The sequence below is a fragment of the Mustelus asterias genome, chromosome 11, assembly GCF_964213995.1.
Source record: "Mustelus asterias chromosome 11, sMusAst1.hap1.1, whole genome shotgun sequence".
Taxonomy (NCBI): Eukaryota; Metazoa; Chordata; class Chondrichthyes; order Carcharhiniformes; family Triakidae; genus Mustelus; species Mustelus asterias.
The window spans coordinates 44,178,465-44,203,778 of NC_135811.1; the positions used below are offsets into that span (position 1 = coordinate 44,178,465).

Below are 25,314 nucleotides of genomic sequence, written 5' to 3' on the forward strand. Positions count from 1 at the left end.
TACACTTTGGGATTAATATACCTGTGGTGGATGTTGTTATGGCACATCCCGGTCGGGCCCCGCCTCCTGGGGAGAGGTATAAGACCCTCTGCTCAGGCGGGACCCCTCCAGTCTGGATTGGTGTACTCGTGTTAGATAGTTCCATTGTTTGTCAATAAAAGCCTTCAATCGCTGAAGCCTTGTACCTCGTGCTTGATTGTCGCGCATCAATTTTATTGACAAACACAAAACTCTCGACAGTAAAGAGAGTATGGAGCAAATGCTGAAACCAGAGCACCTGACGCTGGACCCACGTGCGGTCGGTGCCTCTAACACCTTCGACCACTGGCTGAAGTGTTTCGAGGACTACCTGGCGGCCTCTGCAGCAGTTACTACGGACGACGACAAACTCCAGGTCCTCCACGCGAGGGTAAGCGACACGGTCTATCTTGCGATTCGTGCGGCCACCACTTACCCGAGGGCCATCGAGCTCTTGAAGAAACGATACACGAGACCACCCAACGAGATTCACGCTTGTTACCTCCTCGCTACACGACGTCGGCAGTCGGGCGAAACCATGGAGGACTACGCCAATGAGCTCTTGCAGCTTGCCAGGGGCTGCGACTGCAAAGCTGTGTCGGCTGAGCAGTATATGTACGACCTCGCCCGAGATGCGTTTGTAGCAGGGGTAGGGTCCTCGTACATCCGGCTTAAGCTATTGGAGAAAGGGAACCTCAACTTGACCCAAGCGATGGAGATGGCTGAGATGCTGGAGGCAGCGTGAAAAGCTTGGCTCTGTACCCCGAAGACCACGTGGAGACAACGTGGCAGGAGCTAGCACAAATCCCTCCTCGCCCCACGGGCTCGCGCTCCCATATCGACCCGACGACGGCGGCAGCTCCAGGCGGCCAGCGATGCTATTTTTGCGGAGGAGCCAAGCATCCACGGCAACAGTGTCCAGCAAAAACGGCGACCTGCAGTCAGTGCGGTAAAAAGCGGCACTATGCTAAAGTCTGCAGGTCGAAGCCCAAGAACGGCAGTGCAGCCTGTGACCCTCCAGAGCGGAGACAATCTCCTTCGGCGTCGCAGTACCCGCGAGGCCCGACCACGTGCGAATCCAGGACGGCGCCATCGTGGCTGACGGAGGAGGAGGATGACCACCAGGATTCGCTACGCTTGGCGCCCTCACCCACGTGCGATTCATGGGGGCGGCCATCATGGTCGACGACGACCAGGAGCGACCAGCAGGGGTCCTCAGTATCAACCTCGGCTGCCTGCAGTGACATCCAAGGGCCAACGGTGGCGTCGATCTCTCTGGACCAGACAAAGCATCACAGGCTTGACTGTTCGATGATGAACATCAAGGTAAATGGTCGTACTGTGTATTGTCTGTTTGACAGTGGGAGCACCGAGAGTTTTATTCACCCTGACACTGCAAAAAGGTGTGGACTCCGGGTTCTACCTGCCAAACAGACAATTTCTATGGCATCACGGTCCCGGTCTGTACCGATCCAAGGACGTTGTATGGTAACCCTAGAGGTGCAGGGCACAATTTACGAGCGATACAGGCTCCTTGTGTTGCCGCACCTTTGCGCGCCAATTCTCCTCGGACTAAACTTTATGGTCCACATGAAGAGTGTGATCCTACAGTACGGTGGGCCACTCCCTTCGCTGGCAGTAGGGAATCAGCCGCAGCCTCCAAATTGCCCAAAGCGCCCCGCATGCAATCTTTCCACACTAAAGATCACCACACCTTCTTTATTTAAGAATCTGGTACCAGGTTGCAAGCCCATCGCTACTAAAAGTAGGCGTTACAGCGCTGAAGACCGGATCTTTATCAGATCTGAGGTTCAGCGGCTCCTCAAAGAAGGGATCATACAGCACAGTGCTAGTCCGTGGAGAGCGCAGGTCGTGGTGGTTAAAAGCGGGAACAAACCCCGGATGGTCATCGACTACAGTCAGACCATTAACCATTATACGCAGCTGGATGCGTATCCTCTCCCGCGCATATCTGATATGGTCAATCAGATTGCGCAGTACCGGGTGTTCTCCACCATAGACCTTAAGTCCGCCTACCACCAACTCCCCATCCGCCCAGAGGACCGACAATACACGGCTTTTGAGGCAGATGGTCGTCTATATCAGTTTCTTAGGGTTCCATTTGGTGTCACCAATGGGGTCTCGGTCTTCCAGCGTGCTATGGACCGAATGGTGGACCAGAACGGGTTGCGGGCTACCTTCCCGTACCTGGATAACGTCACCATCTGCGGCCATGACCAGCAGGACCATGACACGAATCTCCAAAACTTTCTGCGCACTGCATCTCGCCTGAATCTGACCTATAACAGGGAGAAGTGTGTATTCCGTACGCGCAGGTTAGCTATCCTTGGATACGTGGTGGAAAACGGGGTCATCGGCCCTGATCCAGACCGTATGCGCCCCCTTACTGAACTTCCCTTGCCCGCTAGCGCAAAAGCACTGAGGAGATGCCTCGGCTTCTTTTCTTATTATGCGCAGTGGGTCCCCAACTACGCGGACAAAGCCCGTCCGCTCATCAAGTCCACGACCTTCCCACTCACGCCGGAGGCCCAATTGGCCTTCAAGGCTTTGAAAAGCGACATTGCGAAAGCCACGATGCACGCGGTGGATGAATCCATCCCTTTTCAGGTGGAAAGTGATGCATCGGATTTCGCCCTGGCCGCCACACTAAACCAGGCAGGCAGGCCCGTCGCGTTTTTTTCCCGCACCCTTCAAGGTCCCGAAATTCGGCATTCAGCGGTGGAGAAGGAGGCTCAGGCCATTGTGGAGGCCATCAGACACTGGCGCCATTATCTGGCGGGGAAGCGGTTCACCCTGATCACGGATCAACGATCCGTGGCGTTTATGTTCAGTAATACGCAGAGGGGCAAGATCAAGAATGATAAGATCTTGCGGTGGAGAATTGAGCTCTCCACCTATAATTACGATATTATGTATCGTCCAGGGAAGCTCAATGAGCCCTCGGATGCCCTCTCGCGCGGAACATGCGCTATCATGCAGGAGGACCGCTTGAAGGCCCTCCACAATAACCTGTGCCATCCTGGAGTCACTCGACTCTACCACTTCATAAAAGCCCGCAACCTGCCCTACTCGGTGGAGGATGTCAGGTCAGTAACGAGAAGTTGTCGGATTTGCGCGGAATGCAAACCGCACTTTTATCGACCGGACCGGGCACAATTGGTCAAGGCCACTCGCCCCTTCGAGAGGCTGAGTGTGGATTTTAAGGGCCCCCTTCCCTCAACAGACCGGAATGTCTATTTTCTCAATATCATAGATGAATACTCCCGGTTCCCGTTTGTTGTCCCCTGTGCGGACACGTCGACTGCCACAGTGATTAAGGCATTCAGTGATCTTTTTACCCTGTTCGGGTACCCCTGCTACATACATAGCGACAGGGGCTCGTCGTTCATGAGTAACGACTTGAGGCAATTCCTGCTCTCATACGGGATTGCCTCTAGTAGAACCACGAGCTACAACCCTAGGGGTAACGGACAGGTGGAGAGGGAGAATGCTACAGTCTGGAAGGCTGTCCTATTGGCGCTGAAGTCCAGGGGCCTTCCAGTCTCCCGTTGGCAGGAGGTCCTTCCAAATGCGCTTCATTCCATTCGCTCCCTCCTGTGTACGGCAACCAATGCTACTCCCCACGAGAGGATGTTCTCATTCCCTCGGAAGTCGTCCTCGGGGATCTCCTTACCAGCCTGGTTGACGTACTCAGGACCCGTCCTTCTGCGGCGACATGTGAGGGCCCGCAAGTCCGACCCCTTGGTCGAACCGGTCCAATTCCTCCACGCCAACCCTCAGTATGCCTATGTGGCATATCCTGACGGGCGAGAGGACACGGTCTCGATTCGAGACCTGGCGCCCGCAGGGGACGTAGCAACTCCTGTCGCTCCTATACCCCCTGTCACGAACCCCCTTTCACTTCTTTCTTCCCCAGACGTGGCGCGGTCAGCACCGGGACCAGTGCATAACAGTTATACTCCCATGTACAGCTTGCCTGAGACTCGGAGATCGGCGCCACCACAGAAGGTACCAGGATCCCCTGCACCACCGCCTCACCAGGGTCAACCGGCCCGGGAGTCCTCGAGGGGACAGCCGGACGCTGTTTTGGAGAGAACGCCACCGCAAGCACCTGCTCCGGTGTCGCAACCGGTGTTGAGGAGATCACAGCGACGGTGCGGTCCTCCAGACCGTCTGGACTTGTGAATTTTGTATATATGTGATCTGTTGTCGCACCCCGCCGGCCTTTGTTTTTAAAGGAGGGATGAATGTGGTGAACCATCGTTGGTTACCACTGTGGGGTTATTCCAATGTTACTGTTGGGTTAGGGTGTTGCCACTGTGGGGGTTGTTATAATGTTGTTGGGTTAGGGTGTTTACACTGTGGGATTAATATACCTGTGGTGGATGATGTTATGGCACATCCCGGTCGGGCCCCGCCTCCTGGGGAGAGGTATAAGACCCTCTGCTCAGGCGGGACCCCTCCAGTCTGGATTGGTGTACTCGTGTTAGATAGTTCCATTGTTTGTCAATAAAAGCCTTCAATCGCTGAAGCCTTGTACCTCGTGCTTGATTGTTGCGCATCACTCTATGAACGGTATGTTTTGCCTGTACAGCACACAAGAACAATACTTTTCACTATATACCAATACATGTGACAATAAATCAAATCAAATCTCTCGTTTCCCTTGGTGTTTTATTGGGAGTGTGCTAGATCACTCTTGTGTCTGGTGTAGCCATTTTCTTAACCAAAATGCACCTGGCTCTTCTCATTTTCTGTCCTTGGTCACTTGTGTTTTCTTGTATTTACAGCTTTAAATTGGGTTGCTCCTTTAAGACTGAGCGTGCTAATTTTTTTTTACTCAGGCTGTCTCTATAGCCACCAGTTCCTTTGTTGTGAGATTATTACGCTTTTCTGCTTTTGGCAGGCCCTCCAGCAATCATGGACCTTCTGTTTTAATCTTTCAGGACAGAAGCATTTATTTTCTGGGCAATTCTTTCCTTTTTTTACTTTCTCTGCAGGTTCTTTGAACTTTGGGAGACTTGGCGGACGTACTTTTATCCCAGTTGTTTTAAAACTTTTTCTTTAAAGTTTCAAAACAGCAACAATTCTTTTCCAGGAGATTATTTCTGGGTTTTTTTGCTGCTGTTGGTGTTTACACTCTTTGTGAATGTCCCTCCTTTGGGAGTTTGGTGGGCACATGGTCCAATCAAAGCCCTTCTTTCTAAACTTAAAGTGACAGCACTTTTCTCCTCTGTGCTGCCTGCCCTTTGTTTATTTTTCAGATATCTTCCTTTTTTTCTCAGTAGTTTCTTCTTTATTCTGCAGTGTTCCTTCTCGCTCTGTCTGCCGTTTTTTTTAACTCGCAGCTGTCTTCCAGTTTCACTATGGATATGATGAGCCGTGGACCTGCCACATTTTCAATGCAAGCACAGCTTCAGTTTTCACAAGTTTTGCTCAACATCTCGGGAACTGTGCAGTGTTCTTCACACCGTGTCACTCAAGAGTCTTGCAACTTTTGTAACTTTGCTCACCGTCTTGTGATCTAAATAAGCGTCTTAACTCAGCCTCAATCATGGGGGCGAATTTTCCCATTCCGCCCGCCACGGGAATTGGAGCGGGCGAGGGGCGGACCATGGAAAGGTCTGTTGACCTCGGGCGGGATTTTCCGGTTCGGGGCGAGCGTGACCGGAAAATCCCGCCCATTGTCTCGCAACGTTTGTAGTTGTGCTCACCCGTCTTGTGATCTGACCAGGTTTCTTCTTACTCTGCGTTACTCAGCGGTCTTGCAATGGCCTTCCACTCTGGTGAATTCCACAACTTCTAAGTCTGTAGTGAAGCTTCTTCCACTGTGTCTTTAATTTTTCTCCTTAGGTGCACATCTCTCTCGTCCACTTCAGCTGCCTTGGGATCCTGCTCCATGTTCATTGTTTAAAATGCCACTGCTAATGACCTTGTTGTATGATGATCCAACCACTGCCACCCGCATTGTAATATGTGATAGTCTGCTGTCACCATATAGAAACTAGAAGCAGGAGGAGGCCATTCGGCCCTTCGAGCCTGCTTTGCCATTCATTTTGATCATGGCTGATCATCAAATTCAATATCCTGATCCCACTCTTCCTCCCGTATCCCTTGATCCCTTTATCCCCAAGAGCTATATCTAATTTTGTCTTGAAATCACACAACGTTTTGGCCTCAACTACATTCTGTGGCAGTGAAATCCACACATTCACCATCCTTGGGTGAAGAAATTCCTCCTCACTTCAGTTCTAAAAGGTTTACCCCTTACCCTAAAACTAAGACCCCAAGTTCTGGACTCCCCCTCCATTGGGAACATTCTTTCTCAATCTACCCTGTCTAACCCTGTTAGAATTTTATAAGTTTCTATGAGATCCCCTCTCACCCTTCTAAACGCCAGTGAATATAATCCTAACCGACTTAGTCTCTCCTCATATGGCAGATCTGCCATCCCAGGAAGCAGCCTGATAAACTTTCACAGTACTCCTTCTATAGCAAGGATACTTCCTCCGATAAGGACATGTTGGATAAGGATAAGGACATAAGGGTATGTTGTGCTATGCTGACAGGGCTAATCTCCAACTGCTGCCAGCCATGTTATACCTACAGTGTTTCACTGTTGCAGCAGTGTCTCAGTAATGTTAGTCTTTAATGATTTACAGATTCCAGGTTACTGTCTTGCATGGTGCTGTTACCATGCAGGTTAGCTGCTTAGAGAGTGTTCTCCCTGGGTCTATTACCACGTAACTCTATACATCATACCGTGGGTGGTGCTATTCTCCAGACCCACATTAATCCTTGCTCTGCCGAGCACCTTTACATTACAATGGCACGCGCAGAATATCACAACTGTTATCATTCATAAACTAACAAATAGTACAACACCATGCTCTCAAATTGTTCAGGTAACTTCACACTGTTTCAGCTGCCATGTTCCTTTTTCACTCCGGTTAGTCTCTATAGCTAGAAATTTCTAAAAGAATCAGATACAAATGTAATATGTTTTACTCACCTTCTAAACCCCCCAGTTAAAGTCAGAGTCACATCAGGTGTACATTCATGGAGAATATTTTCTATAATTTGACCTACAGCATCTGCCTCTGGTCTTCTTACAGCATTATTGATGTCTTCATAATACAAAAAACCTAAGGAGAGGAAAGTTTCATGAACACTTTGATGTGAGGTTGCACCCTGAAAGTTAAACCAGCTTAGTTAAAGTTGACCTTACATTTTACACCCTGAAGCTAATCTTTATAAATCACAACAGCAGAAGATACCCTCAAATTAAATTACAAATGAAAATGCCCTAAGGAACAGGTCCGCAGGTTAGGTTTGGAAGTAATGGGGCGGGATTTTCCGTTCGCCCTCGCCCCAAGACCGGAAAATCTGTGACGGGAAGATCACATTTTGAGATTATCAGCCAGCAATGGAATTTTGGTTCACACCCTCGCTGGGCACGAACCAGATTAGCATACATGAATATATTCATTTAAATATTCAAAATCGGCTTTAAGTGGAATTCTCCGGACTCCTTAAATTCTCCCGACCGCTAGCGTGACTTGAAGCCAGAGGGAATCACTCCTGGTCTTCAGAAACGGAAACCAGACACAACCACCATGTTGGGGGAGGGGGGGGAGGCTAGGAGGCCATTGTAGGCCTTGGGTGGTCAGGGATATGGCTGGGCAGCTCACTGGTACCCTGGCAATGCCAGGTTGGACTCGCCAGGTTGACACTGCCAAGGGGCGGGGCCCTGATGGGGGCAGAGCCTATAAGTGAGTCCATAGCAGATGCTCACATATGTCGTAGTGGGGGCTTTTGATGCCGGTGATGGGGCGATGGGGGTGGCCTTGAAGGTTAAACAGCGATTGGAACACCTTCTAAAAAGGACTCTCAGAAGCAGGCCTTGCTGGTGTCTTTAGGCCACACTTATTTCGCTCACAGCACAAGCCCCCTCCAAAAAAATGACAAAGTGGGGGGGGGGAGGGGTGGATTACAGTTGGGACCGTGCCGACTGATCCAATGGCAATCGCACCCAATTCCCATCGAAAATAACACTTTGTCTTTTTTTTGGAGAATTGTGCTCACAGTTTCGACCAATTTCTCTCAGGCTGTGTTTGGTGACATCACAACTGCAGGGGGCGCACTTTGCGCACATGTATGAGTGTTGGTAACGTCAAAGCCAGGACTGCAGAACTCTGACTTTAAAAACGTAGCAGATCTGGAGAAAAATTGAAGCAGGTTTGTGGATTTTTCTCTGGATTAGAGTGTCACGTTAGTCCCAGTAAAAGCATCCAAAATGGCAGCCAGTAAGCTCTGTTTACCGGGTTACACCTTGCTGTATATAATTTCCCAGACTGCTAACATGCGCTTACGCTACAATTCCCTGCATCGGAATTTTGCAAAAGCTGATTGTGTGGAACAGTTTGAGATTGCCAAGTGTTTAGTGAAATGCAGAGTTATTTTGGTAGCCTGAAATAATTGAGCATCACTATTGCAGCTCACAACAGGAGCGCCACACCGCGAGGATTCAGGAGAGGGCCAGTGAGGACACGGGCAATAAGGTAACAGGGCAGTGGAGAAAGGACGCATCAGAGAGCATGTGCAGGATTTTTCCAAAACACGACTAAGTGCCATTCTGGGTGAGAAAGCTGGTGTGCCGGCATGAATCGGATCGTAGCTTTCCCACACATAGGCCCTGATTTTACCGGCATGTCCGCCCGAGGCTCGTAATATCACACCCGAAGCCAATGGGGAATGTTGTTCTGTGAGCCTCACCTGCCCCGATTTCGGGGCAGCCATGCTGGTAAAATTAGAGCCTTAGTCATATTTTTGGGAGAGGGGCAAGTCTGGCAACAGTTCTGAGAGGGGCTTCACAGAGATCAGGCACCGTTTTTAAAGGATGCCCCAATCTCAAAGTGAAATTGAAGGCCCCCCCCCCACCCCCACCCCCACCCCCACCCCACCCCCCACACAGATATTGGGGACTGCTCCTCTCCCATTATTGAAGGAATATTTCCCCAAAACCCTCCCCAACAAAAATCACCAGAATTGCGGCATTGGGGTTCTCCCAATAGGTCCCCCCTCATATCTTCCCCCCCCCCCACATATCCCTCCCTTCATGTCCCCCCCTTCATGACCCTTCTGCTTTGTGAACCCTCCCCCACTCATGCCCCACCCCCACTCAGGCTCCACCCCCACTCAGGCTCCACCCTCACTCAGGCTCCACCCCCACTCAGGCCCCACCCCCACTCAGGACAGGAACCAGATTATGTCCGGGAGCGGTGGGTGGGTGGATTCCAGTGGGGTTTCGCGCCTGTGCTGAATGCACTAAATCCCTCACCTGCGATTCTCCGGCCCCGCTGCGTTCTAACGCAATCAGCACTGGATGCGATGCAACCAGAAAATCGCAGCCCATGACATTTTGGTGTTTATTTTGATGTCAGCAAATGCAGGGACACAAACTTGTACTGGAACTGGCTGATAGGGACTTCTGATATGGAGGTGTCGGCGTTGGACTGGGGTAAACACAGTAAGAGTTTTAACAACACCAGGTTAAAGTCCAACAGGTTTATTTGGTAGCAAATGCCATTAGCTTTCCACTCCATCTGACGAAGGAGCAGCGCTCCGAAAGCTAATGGCATTTGCTACCAAATAAACCTGTTGGACTTTAACCTGGTGTTGGTAAAACTCTTACTGTGATAGGGACTTCAACAGTGGGAGGAATCATCCATGCGCCAGTGGACAGGTGCAAGCTGAGCCTGCATGAGTAACTGCAGCCTGGCCAATTGTTTCTTCCAAAGTTCACTGCCTAATTGTGTGTAGCGAGTGTAATCCGGCCTGCATGTGTAAAGTAATGTTGTCTCATGTGCCATCCTTATACTTCCCAGATAACAAAAGGGCAAAAGACAAACAATACTTTATACACGATAGCAAAGTTTGACCTCAGGCTCTTGGGTTAAAGGGTTTTATTAGTCCATCTCCATAACACACATCTACGAGTAATAATCCTACTGGAACCCTAGGCCCTGAAAGTCCATAAGCCAGTGAGCCCGATAATTATGCTCTGATCACTCAGATGGAAACCTCCTCAGCTGATCCTCGCTAATGTTCTGAGGTCGGGTGGAGGTAAACCTACTTTAAAATCCATTAAATTTGTGCACAGGCCACTTGTGATAACCCCAATGACTTGCATGGGGAATCATTGATTGACCTCCCTATAGGACTATTTGAATATGAACTCCCTGGGGATTGGTAATTAACTAACCAGGCGGAGCTCGTATACTGAGCCCTGTATAAAGCAAGCCCCTGAGTGGGTCTATTATTCCTTTTCCCATTTGAGACTTGTGTTCATCACAGGCTTGTGGTTTTTGCTTTACTTTATTTTTTGAAATAAAGCACTGTTCCTTTACAGCCTGGAGTTATTATACCACTGGGAACACGCTTCGGGTAATTGCAAAGTCAGGAAGGCCTGACAGAGAAGTGCAGGGTTCCTGTTTCTCCCCAAGAAAGCAAAGGAAGGTGCCACACACACACTGTACCATTTAAAAATAAACATAGGCTGAATTCAGAATGGAGTACAGTCCTTGATTCCTGTCCGGACCTCCTTACATTCCACCAGTCATCAGAGATACAACAAATCTAACTACTCTGTATCGGTATTCACCAAGGCGAAGAACATGATGGATGCTGAGGTCAGTGATAGATGTGTGAACGCTCTGGAGAACGTCAATATATCGAAGGAGGAAGTGTTGAGTATCCTAAATTGCATTAAGGTAGACAAGTCCCTGGGGCTGGATGGGATCTGCGGTTGGCAAGGGAAGAAATAGCTGGGGCCTTAACAGATATCTTCACATCCTCTTTGACCACAGACAAGGTTCCAGAGGACTGGAGGATAGCCAATGTTGTTCCCATGTTTAAGAAAAGAAGCAGAGATAATCCAGGAAACTATAGGCCGGTGAGCTTGACATCAGTGGTGAAAAGCTTTTGGAGAAAATATTGAGGGACAGGATACATGCACATTTGGAGGAAAATGGACTAGTTAGTGACAGGCAGCATGGCTTTGTATGGGGAAGGTCATGCATGTATCACCAACTTGATTAAGTTGTTTGAAGAGTTGACAAAGATAATTGATGAGGGAAGGGCTGTGGATGTAGCTTATGTAGACTTTAGTAAGAGGTTTGACAAGGTCCCACATGGCAGATTGGTACAAAAACTAAAATCACATGGGATTCAGGGTGGGCTGGCTATATGGATACAGAACTGGCTTGGGTATAGAACAGTCCACGCCGGCATCTCCACATCTTGGGTATAGAAGACAGAGAGTAGTGGTGGAAGGGTGATTTTTCAGAATGGAGATCTGTAGCTAGTGGTGTTCTGCAGGGATCAGTGCTGGGACCTCTGTTGTTGTATATATAAATGATTTGGAGGAAAATGTGGGTGGTCTGAATAGTAAGTTTGGGGATGACATGAAGATTTGTGGAATTGCTGATAGTGCCGTGGATTGTCAGAGGATACAACAGGATAGATTGGAGACTTAGGCACAGAAATGGCAGATGGAGTTTAATCTGGACAAATGCGAGGTGTGTTTTGGAGGATTAAATTTAGGTGTGAATTACACTGTAAATGGCAGAACTCTTAGGAAAATTAACATACAGAGGGATCTGGGTGTGCAGGTCCACAATTCCCTAAACGTGGCAACACAGGTAGCCAAGGTGATTAAGAAGGCATATGGCATGCTTACCTTCATCATCCAGGGCATTGAGTACAAGAGTTGGGAAATCATGTTGCAGCTATGTAAAACCTTGTTCAGGCCGCATTTGGAGTATTGTGTGCAGTTCTGGTCACCACACTACCAGAAGGACGTGGAAGCTTTGGAGAGAGCTCTGCAAAGAAGGTTCACCAGGATGTTGCCTGGTCTCGAGGGTGTTGGCTATGAGGAGAGGTGGAATAAACTAGGATTGTTTTCACTGGAAAGACAGAGGCTGAGGGGAAACCTGATAGAGGTTTACAAAATTATGGGAGGCATAGACAGGGTGGATAGTCAGAGGCTTTTTCCCAGGGTTGAAGAGTTGATTACAAGTGGGCACAGGTTCAAGGTGAGAGGAGGAAAGTTTAAGGGAGATGTGCGAGGGAAGATTTTCACACAGAGCGGAGTGGATGCCTGGAACGCACTGCCAGAGGAGGTGGTGGAAGCAGGCACATTAGCAACATTTAAAGGCATCTAGATGGGTACATGAATAGGGAGAGAATAGAGAGATATGGACTGAGTAAGGGCAGGGTTTTTTTTTAGTTCAGTTCGGGCATCATGATCGGCACAGGCTTGGAGGGTCGTAGGGCCTGTTCCTGTGCTGTACTTTTCTTTGTTCTTTAACTATAGACTGTCCCTCCTGAGGTTGTGAGTTGTGCTGGGCCGCATTCTCCAACCTCGCCTGCAGCTGGGATTCTCCAGCCCCGCTGCTGTGAATGGAGACGTGGCTAAGTAAGAAATTCTCCATTTTTGCTGGCAGGGCGTGAACGGCCGGAGAATTCCAGCCAGTAACTTGAACACAAAACCAGAATACCTGAGGACCTGTCGATAACAATGGTTTCCTTTTAATTCTGTCAGTAAGAGTTTCTGTTATGCTGAGAATTTTGCCATTACAATTACCATTGCTATTATAACTATTTATATAGAATCACAGAATCATACAGTGTACAAGGAGGCCATTCAGCCCATCGAGCCTGCACCGACTACAATCCCACCCGGGCCCTATCCCCATAACCCCATGCATTTACCCCCTGACACTAAGGGACAATTTAGCATGGCCAATGCACCTAACCCGCACATCTTTGGATATGTATATATGTGTAATATGTATGTATGTATTGTAATATACATTGCAGTTTTATGTTATTTACATCAGTTTATTTTCCTTTGGGGATGACATATGACAATATCAGAAAGCCCGCAATTTTATTCAAATATTGACTCACTTGGTCTGATTTTTAACTCTTTGCAAGTGGAAGGATTTTGAGGAAGTTAAAATTTTCCCCACTCAAGATGAAAAGCAGGCTGTCAAAGACTTTACAGTCCCCAGTAAATGGCATTCTCACCTTAAATAATGGAGTGTGATTTAGTTTGGTGAGGATATTATTCTCGTTTAACACAACAGCTGTATCATCTAATCTATTGTCATCTACTGCAAAATGTGTAAAGCGCATTTGGAAGGCTACAAGTTTAGAGAGGGATTCAGCAATTTGAAGATTTTATCACCATATTAATTCAGAGAGAACATGCAGATTCCCCAAAGGGAGGACAGGGGGTGGAGGTGGGTGGGGGGGTGGAGGTGGGTGGGTGGGTGGGTGGGGTGGGGGGATGATGGATTCGCTCACATCACTGAGACCACCTCAACCCTGACCCAGTTTCCCAGGTTGAGATCATTTTAAAAGCAGGATTTAAAGCATCGAGGGGGAGCCCACCAGTACAATGGAGGAAAATCACAGCAGTGCGTACACCATTGAATTACCCAAATTCATAGCATCCCCACAGTGCAGAAGGAGGCCATTTGGCCCACCAAGGCTGCACAGACTGTCTGACAGAGTATCTTATCAAGCTGTCTCCCCCACCCTAACCTACACATTTTTGGACTTTGGGAAGAAACCGGAGCACCCGGAAGAAACCCACGCAAACATGAGGAGAATGTGCAAACGCCACAAACCCAAGGCTGGAATTGAACCCAGATCCCTGGCACTGTGAGGCAGCAGTGCTAAGAGGCAACAAAGGACACTGAGGACAAAATAAAGAATTTAGTTGGAGGCCTTTAATGATTCCAAGGCTGCGCAGATGAAGCTTTGGGACAGAGGAGGAATGAGTAGAGACCTCTCTACTAGGCCCTCTTTTCTCATCAGAATACTTCTGGAGCCTCCTTGCTAATATCCCAGCCTAATCCCACCTTCTGCTAGGCCAGTGGTTCCCAAACTTTTTTCACCGGGCCGCACTTTCTGAATAAAAATTTGCTCGCGCCACACCGAATCTTTTATTGATAAGAAATACATTTAAAAACAAAAAAAAAACAACTCCGAGCAGTGCTTGATTCATAACATAGAAGACAACTACTTTATAATATGATCATGGGACATCCAGAAAGTATAAAACAATGCTTGTTTAAACCATGTTTAAATGTTTCTTTGATTGTCCTTGAATCTTCCCGCCACACTTGCCATCCTCTCTCGCCGTCCCAGTGTGGCGCGCCGCACCCTTTGGGAACCACTGTGCTCGGCAGTCCTGTCGAGCTACAGTAACCAGGGTAGATAACAGGGAAATAGGTTTGGGACTGACCTCTACGTGTAATGGGCCAGAAGGAAAGGATTGGTCAGCAATAGGGGCTAGACAGGGTAGAGGCAGAGAGATTCTTTCCACTTAGAAAGGAAACAAGAACTAGAGGACACAGCCTCAAAATAAGGGGGAGTCAGTTTAGAACATAGAACAGTATAGCACAGAACAGGCCCTTCAGCCCACGGTGTTGTGCCGAGCTTTATCTGAAACCAAGATCAAGCTATCCCACTCTCTATCATCCTGGTGTGCTCCATGTGCCTATCCAATAACCGCTTAAATGTTCCTAAAGTGTCTGACTCCACTATCACTGCAGGCAGTCCATTCCACACCCCAACCACTCTCTGCGTAAAGAACCTACCTCTGATATCCTTCCTATATCTCCCACCATGAACCCTATAGTTATGCCCCCTTGTAATAGCTCCATCCACCCGAGGAAATAGTCTTTGAACGTTCACTCTATCTATCCCCTTCATCATTTTATAAACCTCTATTAAGTCTCCCCTCAGCCTCCTCCGCTCCAGAGAGAACAGCCCTAGCTCCCTCAACCTTTCCTCATAAGACCTACCCTCCAAACCAGGCAGCATCCTGGTAAATCTCCTCTGCACTCTTTCCAGCGCTTCCCCACCCTTCTTATAGTGAGGTGACCAGAACTGCACACAATATTCCAAATGTGGTCTCACCAAGGTCCTGTACAGTTGCAGCATAACCCCACGGCTCTCAAACTCCAACCCCCTGTTAATAAAAGCTAAAGGACGGAGTTGACAGTTTAGGACAGAGTTGAGGAGGAACTTCTTCTCTCAGAGGGTAGTGAATCTCTGGAATTCTCTGCCCATTGAAGCAGTGGAGGCTACCTCGTTAAATATGTTTAAGTCACAGGTAGATAGATTTCTGATCAATAAGGGAATTAAGGGTTATGGTGAGCGGGCGGGTAAGTGGAACTAAACCACTATCAGATCAGCCATGATCTTATTGAATGGCGGGGCAGTCTCGAGGGGCTAGATGGCCTACTCCTGCTCCTATTTCTTATGTTCTTATGTTTAATAATCCTAGCCAAGGAAAGTGAAGTCAGGTGTTGGGAAGTCTCATTGCAATTCTGGGCAGGATCAGGAAGGAAAGCCCAACCCAACATATCCTCAATGCCCCACAAATTTCATTACATGAATGCATATCCCAAACTGTTTTGAACTACTTTACATTTGTTTTATAATGTAATGTATTCCCCCATGGAGCATGGAAGTAATGAGAAAATCAAGGTAAACAGGATAAGAGTGCGTATTTTGATTATTATGTTATTAGTGCACAGGATAATTGAACAATGCACAGTTCCAAACATTACCTGCCTTCTGCATTTTGGTAAATTTCAAATCCTTGGCTGATTTTATTTCTTCTAATGTCCGAAACCCTTGTCTATACCACTTATCCGCAGTCTTCAATCCCACACCGAAGACACTGGTAAACAGCTGCAGTAAAAGAAATTATATTAACTGGATACAGTTACTCTGCCATGGGTTGTCGCTTTGGCGCATATTCATTGCTCTTGTTTTGACATTGCATCCGACAAGTAAATTCAAAATATTATGGGGGGACAAAGTGGTGTGAATAAAAGTGCAATATTTTTCTGATAGGATTTTACTAACTCGAAAAAAAAGCAGAGATCCTTTCTGTGTGTGGCTGAACTATTCAGTTCAGCAAGACAATATTACCTATTCAATACACCAGAAGTCTATATCACATGGTCCTCCCCACCTCTGTACCAAGTCTTCCACAAAAGAATGTGTATTCATCATCTGGAATTCAGCTAGGGTTCAAAGACTGCTGAACCTCCCAGTCTTTATGAGTTGAAAGGAAGCTTGGAAGAGCCTTTATCTTAGCAGATGCTCGCTCTTCTGCTGGGTTATCCAATGCAAGTGGCCCCTTGTATAGCTCGCTTTGAAGTCAGGCTGTGCAGTCCCCAGGGGATTGTTATTGGCTCCTCAGAGATAACGAGGTGTGAGTTTTCCCAAAGCAGCAAAAGGGCTTCCTTTGTTCTGGGATCACAGACATACATGGGTTCAACCATCTTAATGATTTTGTTCAACCAAAGTCTAGTTTGAACCTCACAAGTTGCAATGAGTATATATGTGTATGTGTTTTATAAAAATGTACAGTGTGAGGTCTTAGTCTATCCCAGTCCTCAAGTGTCCTCCTGGCTTTAGGGGGGGGCGGGCAGGGGGGAATGAGTTGTATTTCATTTTTTTCGTGTGGCTTTAAGAAAGAAAAATATGAAGTAAAGGAGTAAGCAATCATTTGCTCCTTCACACTGACAAGTCAAACACACAGCTAAAAGGAGAAATAGCAGTTACTTGCTGCAGATTTAAATCTGGGTTAGTGCATCAGCAAGGACACTGTCCTTTCCTAAGACCTGGAATGTTTAGATGACCTGGGAAGATTCAAAATGTCTTTCAGGGAAGTCTATGCAGGGTTAGAGTCTTGAATCTTCTCTGTTAGGGATTGGGAGTTAGCAAAGCCATTGTTTTCCGAGGTTCGTACTTGTCCAAATCCTGATCATGTATCTTCTAACGGTCTGGGGGTTTTACAAGGTGGCTATCTGCATGAAGTTCTGGGTTTCTCTATGAGCACAGTAAGAAGTCTCACAACACCAGGTTAAAGTCCAACAGGTTTATTTGGTAGCAAATACCATAAGCGTTCGGAGCACTGCTCCTTCGTCAGATGGAGTGGAAATCTGGAGTGAAAACCCAGATTTCCACTCCATCTGACGAAGGAGCAGTGCTCCGAAAGCTTATGGTATTTGCTACCAAATAAACCTGTTGGACTTTAACCTGGTGTTGTGAGACTTCTTACTGTGTTCACCCCAGTCCAACGCCGGCATCTCCACATCATGACTACTTTCTCTATGAGCACCAGGTCTCTTGATCAAAGGGCGAAGCTGCTTTTGTTCAGCTCAGTCCCTTCCTGTCCAGTTCAGTAACCTGTGGATTCAGTTTCTCTGACCCAGGATCCTGACTGTGGCTGGGCTGGGTTTTAGGAGATTGGGGTTCTTTAGTGGGACTTTGGCCTCTTCACAGCTGTTGGGCACTAGGGGTTGGCACTGCAAGAGGCAGGTAATCTTCTGAATGTGGGCCAAGCTTTTGGGGCCCAGATGACAGGAAGACTCCCTTATGGAAGGTGTCTCTCATGTGTCCATACCCAGTGGGGGTACACTGCTACTGGTGGGCTGGTCTGGGTCATTTTGAATGCAGTGCGCAGCTCTGCCAGATTGCCTTGTGTTTCTGCATCAAGGTAGGTGGGTATGGATCTCTAGTTGGATCTCTCTGCTGGTCAGTTGCATAGTAGATTGCATGTCTTTTGGAACACCTTTTGGAAAGGTCTTTTGGGATGGCATGGTGGCACAGTGGTTAGCACTGCTGCCTCACAGCGCCAGGGACCTAGGTTCGATTCCGGCCTCGGGCCACTTAACCTGTGGAGTTTGTACATTCTATCCATGTCTGCATGTGTTTTCTCTGGGTGCTCCGGTTTCCTCCCACACTCCAAAGGTGTGTGGGTTAGATGGATTGGCCATGGTAAATTGTCAGGGGAACCAGGAGGGTAATTACATGGGGTTCGGATAGGGCTTGGGTGGAATTGTGGTTGGTGCAGTCTCGATGGGCCAAATGGCCTCCTTCTGCACTGTAGGCATCCTATGGCTACTACCCTCCGGTGAAGAATCAGCTCTCGATGTATCTCCCCATGGCTTTTCATCTAAGAGCAGCATTGCCTCCATCTTTTCTGGGCCTATCTGGGAAATTTCCTGGTTCACATTTAAATTTCCCATAAAGCTGTTGGCCAAACGAAGCCAAACTGAGGCCTTTGGCTTTGGTTCTCCCAACTTGTTCGGTGTTCCCTGGAACACTTCTGCCCTCAAGTGGAGGTCTAGCTCCGGCCATGGTCTGCACACCTAACCATTACACACCCTTTCCGTTCCACACTGTGTTGAATGCATACTCATTATTCCATCATGCATTTCCATGGAAGTCAGCAGTAAGCTGGCAACAGACAACTTTTCAAAATTTAAAATTTCCCCACAAAATCTCTGCACAGACCTTACACCGATTGGACATGAATGTAATGTCACCGAGTGTAGCTGCTTACCTTTCTCGCTTTGTATTTCTCATCGCATAACAAACTCTCCACTTTAGAGCAAACCCCATCTTCGAGAATCTCCTGTGTGAAAACATGAAATAGATTTCAACATGTAGCAAAGCTATAAAATCTTGTTGTTAATTATGCACGTTTCCATTTTTGCCCACATTTTAATAACTTGGCCCATTTGTAAATTTACCAGAGACAGTGTCTGTGAGAGAGGGATATAACGGAGGAATTAAAGGTTCAGAGAAAGAAGTGGGAAGTTATGCTTATACACTACCTCATGTCTCGCAAATTTGATTGAGTTTTTTGAAGGGGTAACCAAGAAACAGAAACAGAAACAGAAACCCTACAGTGCAGAAGGAGGCCATTCGTCCCATCGAGTCTGCACCGACCACAATCCCACCCAGGCCCTACCCCCACATATTTACCCACTAATCCCACTAACCTACGCATCACAGGACTCTAAGGGGCAATTTTTAACCTGGCCAATCAACCTAACCCGCACATCTTTGGACTGTGGGAGGAAACCGGAGCACCCGGAGGAAACCCATGCAGACACGAGGAGAATGTGCAAACTCCACACAGACAGTGACCCGAGCCGGGAATCGAACCCGGGACCCTGGAGCTGTGAAGCAGCAGTGCTAACCACTGTGGGCAGTGCAGTTGATGTTGTCTACATGGACTTTAGCAAGGCCTTTGACAAGGTACCGCATGGTAGGTTGTTGCATAAAGTTAAATCTCACGGGATCCAGGGTGAGGTATCTAAATGGACACAAAATTGGCTTCTTGACAGAAGCCAGAGGGTGGTTGTAGAGAGTTGTTTCTCAAACTGGAGGCCTGTGACCAGCGGTGTGCCTCAGGGATCAGTGCTGGGCCCACTGTTATTTGTCATTTATATCAATGATTTGGATGAGAATATAGGGTTAGTAAGTTTGCAGATGACACCAAGATTGGTGACATAGTGGACAGTGAAGAAAGTTATCTCCAATTGCAATGGGATCTTGATCAATTGGGCCAGTGGGCAGACGAATGGCAGGTGGATTTTAATTTAGACAAATGCGAGGTGATGCACTTTGGTAGATTGAACCAGGGCAGGACTTACTCAGTTAATGGTAGGGCAATGGGGAGAGTTACAGCACAAAGAGATCTAGGGGTACATGTTCATAGCTCCTTGAAAGTGGAGTCACAGGTGGACAGAGTGGTGAAGAAGGCATTCAGCATGCTTGGTTTCATTGGTCAGAACATTGAATACAGGAGTTGGGACGTCTTGTTGAAGTTGTACAAGACATTGATAAGGCCACACTTGGAATACTGTGTGCAATTCTGGTCACCCTATTATAGAAAGGATATTATTAAACTAGAAAGAGTGCAGAAAAGATTTACTAGAATGCTACTGGGACTTGAGGGATTGAGTTATAAGGAGAGGCTGGGTAGACTGGGACTTTGTTCTCTGGAGCATAGGAGGCTGAGGGGTGACTTATAGAGGTCTATAAAATAATGAGGGGAATAGACAAGGTAAATAGTCAATATCTTTTCCCAAAGGTAGGGGAGTCTAAAACTAGAGGGCATAGGTTTAAGGTGAGAGGGGAGAGATACAAAAGTGTCCAGAGGGACAATTTTTTCACAGAGGGTGGTGAGTGTCTGGAACAAGCTGCCAGAGGTAGTAGTAGAGGCGGGTATAATTTTATCTTTTAAAAAGCATTTAGATAGTTACATGGGTACGATGAGTATAGAGGGATATGGGCCAAATGCGGGCAATTGGGATTAGCTTAGGGGGTTTCAAAAAAAAAGGGGCAGCATGGACAGGTTGGGCTGAGGGGCCTGTTTCCATGCTGTAAACCTCTATGACTCTATGTGAATTCCAAAAGAACCATGCACCGTACTAAGGATTACAAAAGCAAGACAGGCAGATGGAGTTAAGCAAGATGTTGACCATCATCTAATTAAAGGGAGGAACAGGCTGGTGGGACCTATTCCTGTCTCCATATTCCACCATTGCAACTTCAGCGGAAATCCTGATTACCCTTTTATCCCACTGAACCTCTGCCAAAACTACAGCATTGAAGCCCTGAGGAAATTCCGGCATTGTTTTTTCCTGCATAGCATGTTTCCCAATCATAGAATCCCTACTGTGCAGAAGGAGGTCATTGGGCCCATCGAGCTTGCACCAACAATCCTACCCAGGCCCTATCCCCATAACCCTACGTATTTACCCTGACAATCCCCCTGACACTAAGGGACAATTTAGCATGACCAATCAACCTAACCCGCACATCTTTGGACTGTGGGAGGAAACCAGAGCAGATGAAGGAAACCCATGCAGACACGGGAAGAACATGCAAGCTCCATCTAGGCATGGAAGGAGAAATGCATGTTAACAAGGGAAATATAAGATTAGTCAAAAATCCAGTCATCACCGTTGATGCATTTAACTTTAAGAAATGCATATTAACCAATAGTTATTCCTGCAGAAATGACTGCCATCAATTTGGAATATCTTTCTCCCAGTATTGTACCTCAATTATGGCTCTTGTCTCGTCTCCGAAACAGGGTAGTCCATCCAGATTTCCCATTCTGCTTATTGTGTAAGGAAGGGATTTTAACACTGCTATCGCTCTTGAAAATGTCACAAAGGCGCCTTCATTCTCATTGAACTCAAAGTTTTCCGCCAAAATGTCCAATGCATCCTGCGGAGAAAATAGCAAGACTTAGAACATTAGCAATGCTACTATGCAAAGTATGAAATCAAAGAGATTATACGCAGTGTATTATCAACCAGTACCAGTATGTTGAAGTCTGCGGACATCGATTTCTGTTGGAATCTATCATTTTGGGTGGCATGGTGGCACAGCTGTTAGCATTGCTGCCTCACAGCATCAGGGACTCAGGCCTCAGGTGACTGTCTGTGTGGAGTCTCCATGTTCTCCCCGTGTCTGTGGGGGTTTCCTCAGGGTGAACCTCCCACAATCCAAAGATGTACAGGTGAGGTGGATTAGCCATGGCAAATGCACGGGGTTATGGGGATAGGGCAGGGGAGTGGGCCTGGGTAAGATGCTCTTTCGGAGAGTCAAAGCAGATTTGATGGGCTGAATGGCCTCCCTCTGCACTATAGGGATTCGACAGTTCTATGATTTTCTTCAAAACAATTTGTGCTTTTGAGTTAAGGAATTGGGCTCATTGGCCCTCATTTTCTGTTTGGGTGCTACAACTTTCCTTAGGGCTGCAAAATGGTGGCTGGGATTCTCCAATCTCGCACGCTCACCATCCCTGCCAGCGAGAACGGAGAATTTGGCATTCAGCCAAAACTCTAATCTCTGTAGCAGGACTGGAGAATCCCAGCCGCGGGTGAGGTCAGAGAATTCCGGCCGGTGTCTGTGGCGTGTGCACACACTTCTCAGGCAAACTATACTGGATGCCACATTGGTGATGGTGTTATTTTACTTATTTTATTTATTAGTGTCACAAGTAGGCTTACATTAACACTGCAATGAAGTTACTGTGAAAATCCCCTACACTCCGGCACCTGTTCGGGTACACTGAGGGAGAATTTACCATGGCCAATGCACCCAACCAGCACATCTTTTGGACTGTGGGAGGAAACCGGGGCATCCGGGAGAAACCCACTCAGACACGGGGAGAACGTGCAAATTCCACACAGACAGTGACCCAAGCCGGAAATCGAACCCGAGTCCTGGCACTGTGAGGCAGCAATGCTAACCACTCTGCCACCATGCCACTCTCACACTGTGAACACTCATTGGAAATATACAGAGTAGGCAGATCATGACATTAAACAACATGCAATGCTGACTTTTAATGGTCATATTGGAACTCACTGCTTCAGCTAACACCCTCTCTTACCATCACACAGCTGGACATGCATTCACAGCAGAAATGACACCCCCTCCCCCCTTCACAATATCATTATTTAAAGGAATCATCAACTACTTACAGATTCCTTGCTGGTTGATTTTCCCTGGCTGTTGCTTTGATTCTATAAATGTTTGGTGCTTTATCTAGTTAAAGTTGAAACAGCTTAGAGGGAATGGTGTGGCAGGTATTGAAAGAATTTTGGCTGCCTTCAAGGCTCCTGCTCAAATCAGTTGCCCCCGGACATGGGTGAACCCTTGGAATACATCGTGACACGGAGAACAAAGAGAGGAGAAATTCTGCTGGAAAAGGAATGAGAAAGAGAGGGAAGAAGCACGCTCAACAGGAGACCATATCCACCCTGGGTTTTTCGGGAGCTGTTTTCCTATCTGAGTCTCAGTAAGGAACAACGGTTGATAGAGATTGTGGGTGTGTGGTAAGGGAATGTGGTCATTTGAACAGCCCGGGATTAGTGGTCTCGTTGGTAGGATATGGCATATGTGGTATCGTTGGTAGGATATGGCATACATGATGTCATTGGTAGGATATGGCATACGTGATGTCATTGGTAGGATATGGCATACGTATTCTGGGCTATACGATTCTTTGTAATAATTTTTTGTGAAACTATTATGTGCATTAAAAGTTGTTGCAAATATTTAATTTGTTTAATGGCTAAAAGAAACTGTCAAAAAACATAGTGTTCACACAGGACTTAATAGATATCATTTTCTGATTCCACACTTGCCAAAGTCAAACCTGCTCACTGACAGGACACAGTGACAACAGTAACAGCAGGCTGCATTTATACAGCATCTTTTAATGTTGTAAAACCTCCCAAGGCAAATCAGAAGCATTATCAAACATAATTTGCCACCAAGTCACATAAGGCAATATTAGGACAGGCAACTAAAAGTTTCATCAAAGATGCAGATTTGAAGGCGGACAGACAGGAGAAAATTAGGGAAGTAATTCTGGAGTCCCATGCACAGGCAGCTGGAGGAACCTCACAGCGTCAGGGACCTGGGTTCAATTCCGACCTTGGGTCACTGTCTGTGTGGACTTTGCGCGTTCTCCCCGTGTCTACATGAGTTTCCTCTGGGTGCTCCGGTTTCCTCCCACAGTCCAAAAATGTGCAAGTTAGGTGGATTGGTTATGCTAAACTGCCCCTTAGTATTAGAGGGATTGGCAGGGTAAATACGTGGGGTTACAAGGATAGGGTATGGTTGGGATTGTTGTCAATGCAGACTCAATGGGTCGAATGGCCTTCTTCTGCACCATAGGGATTCTATGATTCTATGAACATCTGCCTATGGTGCAACAATCAACATCAGGAATGAGGGCAGAATTAGAGGAGCTCAGAGGCCTGCGTGAATTATAGAGGAGGATGTGTTTAAATAGATAGGAAGCTGTGAGACCCTGGAGGGATTTGAAATGAGGATGAGAAATTTAAATTTGACGTGTTGCTATTTTGGGCAGCACTGGAGACTAGGAAGCATGGTGGTTATCGGTGAAGTGATATGAGTTAGGATATGTGCAGCAGAGTTTTGGATGAATTCCAATCTATGGAGAGGAATTGTCCAGAAGAGCATTGGAGTAGTAAAATCTCTGAGGGATTTTGCAAAGGGTGAATTGAGGCAGAGGAAGAAATGGGTACAGTCACAGAGGTGACTAGAGGTGCTCTTGATGACAAAACCGATAAATCGTCAGAAGCTCATTTCAGGGTCATTTGGGACAATAAGGTTATAATGCCTAGTTTGCGAATGACCTCCAGCAGAAGGAAATGGATGGGTTAGTGGCTGGATAGCAGAGTTTGTGGCAACACCAAAGGCAATGGTTTTGATCTTCACAATATTTCATTGGAGGAAGTTTCTCCTAATCCAAGAGTGCATGTTGGACAAACAGCAAAACAAATCAGTGATGGTGCAGGATTGAGAGAGGTCGGGGTGAGGGAGAGCTGAGGGTAATAAGTCTACGGGTGAAAATTGCTATGTTTTCAGATGATGGTACTGAGGAGAGGCATCTGCATTAGAAATAGGAGATAAGAAATCCATGTTTCTTCAGAAGGAGCTCTCCAAATGCAGATAATGAAAATATAACAAAACTTACTCCAACTTATAAATCAAAGAAAGGGTTTAATAAAGAAACTTCATTACTCCACACTTGAGGCCTCACCCTGGGCCCACTCCAAAATCAACACAATGCCATACAGGTCTTTATTTATAGTGAGTCCGCTGGTCAGCTGACTATCACATCATTCTGTAATTGGTTCCATGGTTTACTGGGTCAGCTGACCCTTACAGCTTGTTACCATTGGTCACATTACATCCAAGACAAAGTTATCACCGGTTACATTCTAACAATCCAGACAGCCGAGATAACTAAACTTTGTGTATGAGATTAGTATGATTTTCCAGTCATTTATATTAATGACGCAGTGTACTCCCAAATCTCCACTATCTGCTGTCAATGAGTGAGGTGTTCTCATTTCTATACTGGGTTCTCACGTAAGGATTTAAAGGAATAATTGTGGTGACTGAAGGACGAGCTAAAGATAGGAGAGAGACCTGTCATTGACAAAGTGAGGTCAGCGGTGTTACGAGCTGCCAAAGACATGTGATTCCAAGCATCTTTTATCATAAACACAAGGTGCAAAGTAGGGTTCCCTGCATAGTGTTCTAACCGCTCTCTTAGAACATATCACTTACTGCAATGTGCACAAATTAAAATAAACGTGTTTGAAGCACAAATTCAGCTGAAAGGCTATAATGTCGTCACCTCTGCAGGAAGTTGGCTACAAGTTGGGCATAGTTGGCAGCTGAATACTCCGGGATATCGGATCTTCAGAAAGGATGGAGAAAATGGGGAAAGAGGAGGAGGAGCAATATTGATAAAATACCCAATTACCACAGCAGGAAGAAGGGATTTCAGTGAAGGTAAATCAGGCTGTGGAAGCACCTTGGTTG

General features: G+C 47.0%; 1 protein-coding gene across 2 annotated transcripts in view; it reads right to left on the bottom strand.

Moving 5' to 3' along the window:
* dntt (deoxynucleotidyltransferase, terminal) overlaps window positions 1-25,314 on the bottom strand; it is a 418,285-nt gene that overhangs the window by 180,544 nt on the left and 212,427 nt on the right. For both annotated transcript variants that reach the window (XM_078223496.1, XM_078223495.1), the window contains 4 exons: window positions 20,995-21,165; window positions 18,482-18,553; window positions 15,690-15,813; window positions 7,052-7,184 (listed from right to left, as the gene is read on the bottom strand). In XM_078223496.1, coding sequence (XP_078079622.1) covers window positions 7,052-7,184; window positions 15,690-15,813; window positions 18,482-18,553; window positions 20,995-21,165 — 500 coding nt within the window. The remainder of the gene's footprint in view (window positions 1-7,051; window positions 7,185-15,689; window positions 15,814-18,481; window positions 18,554-20,994; window positions 21,166-25,314) is intronic.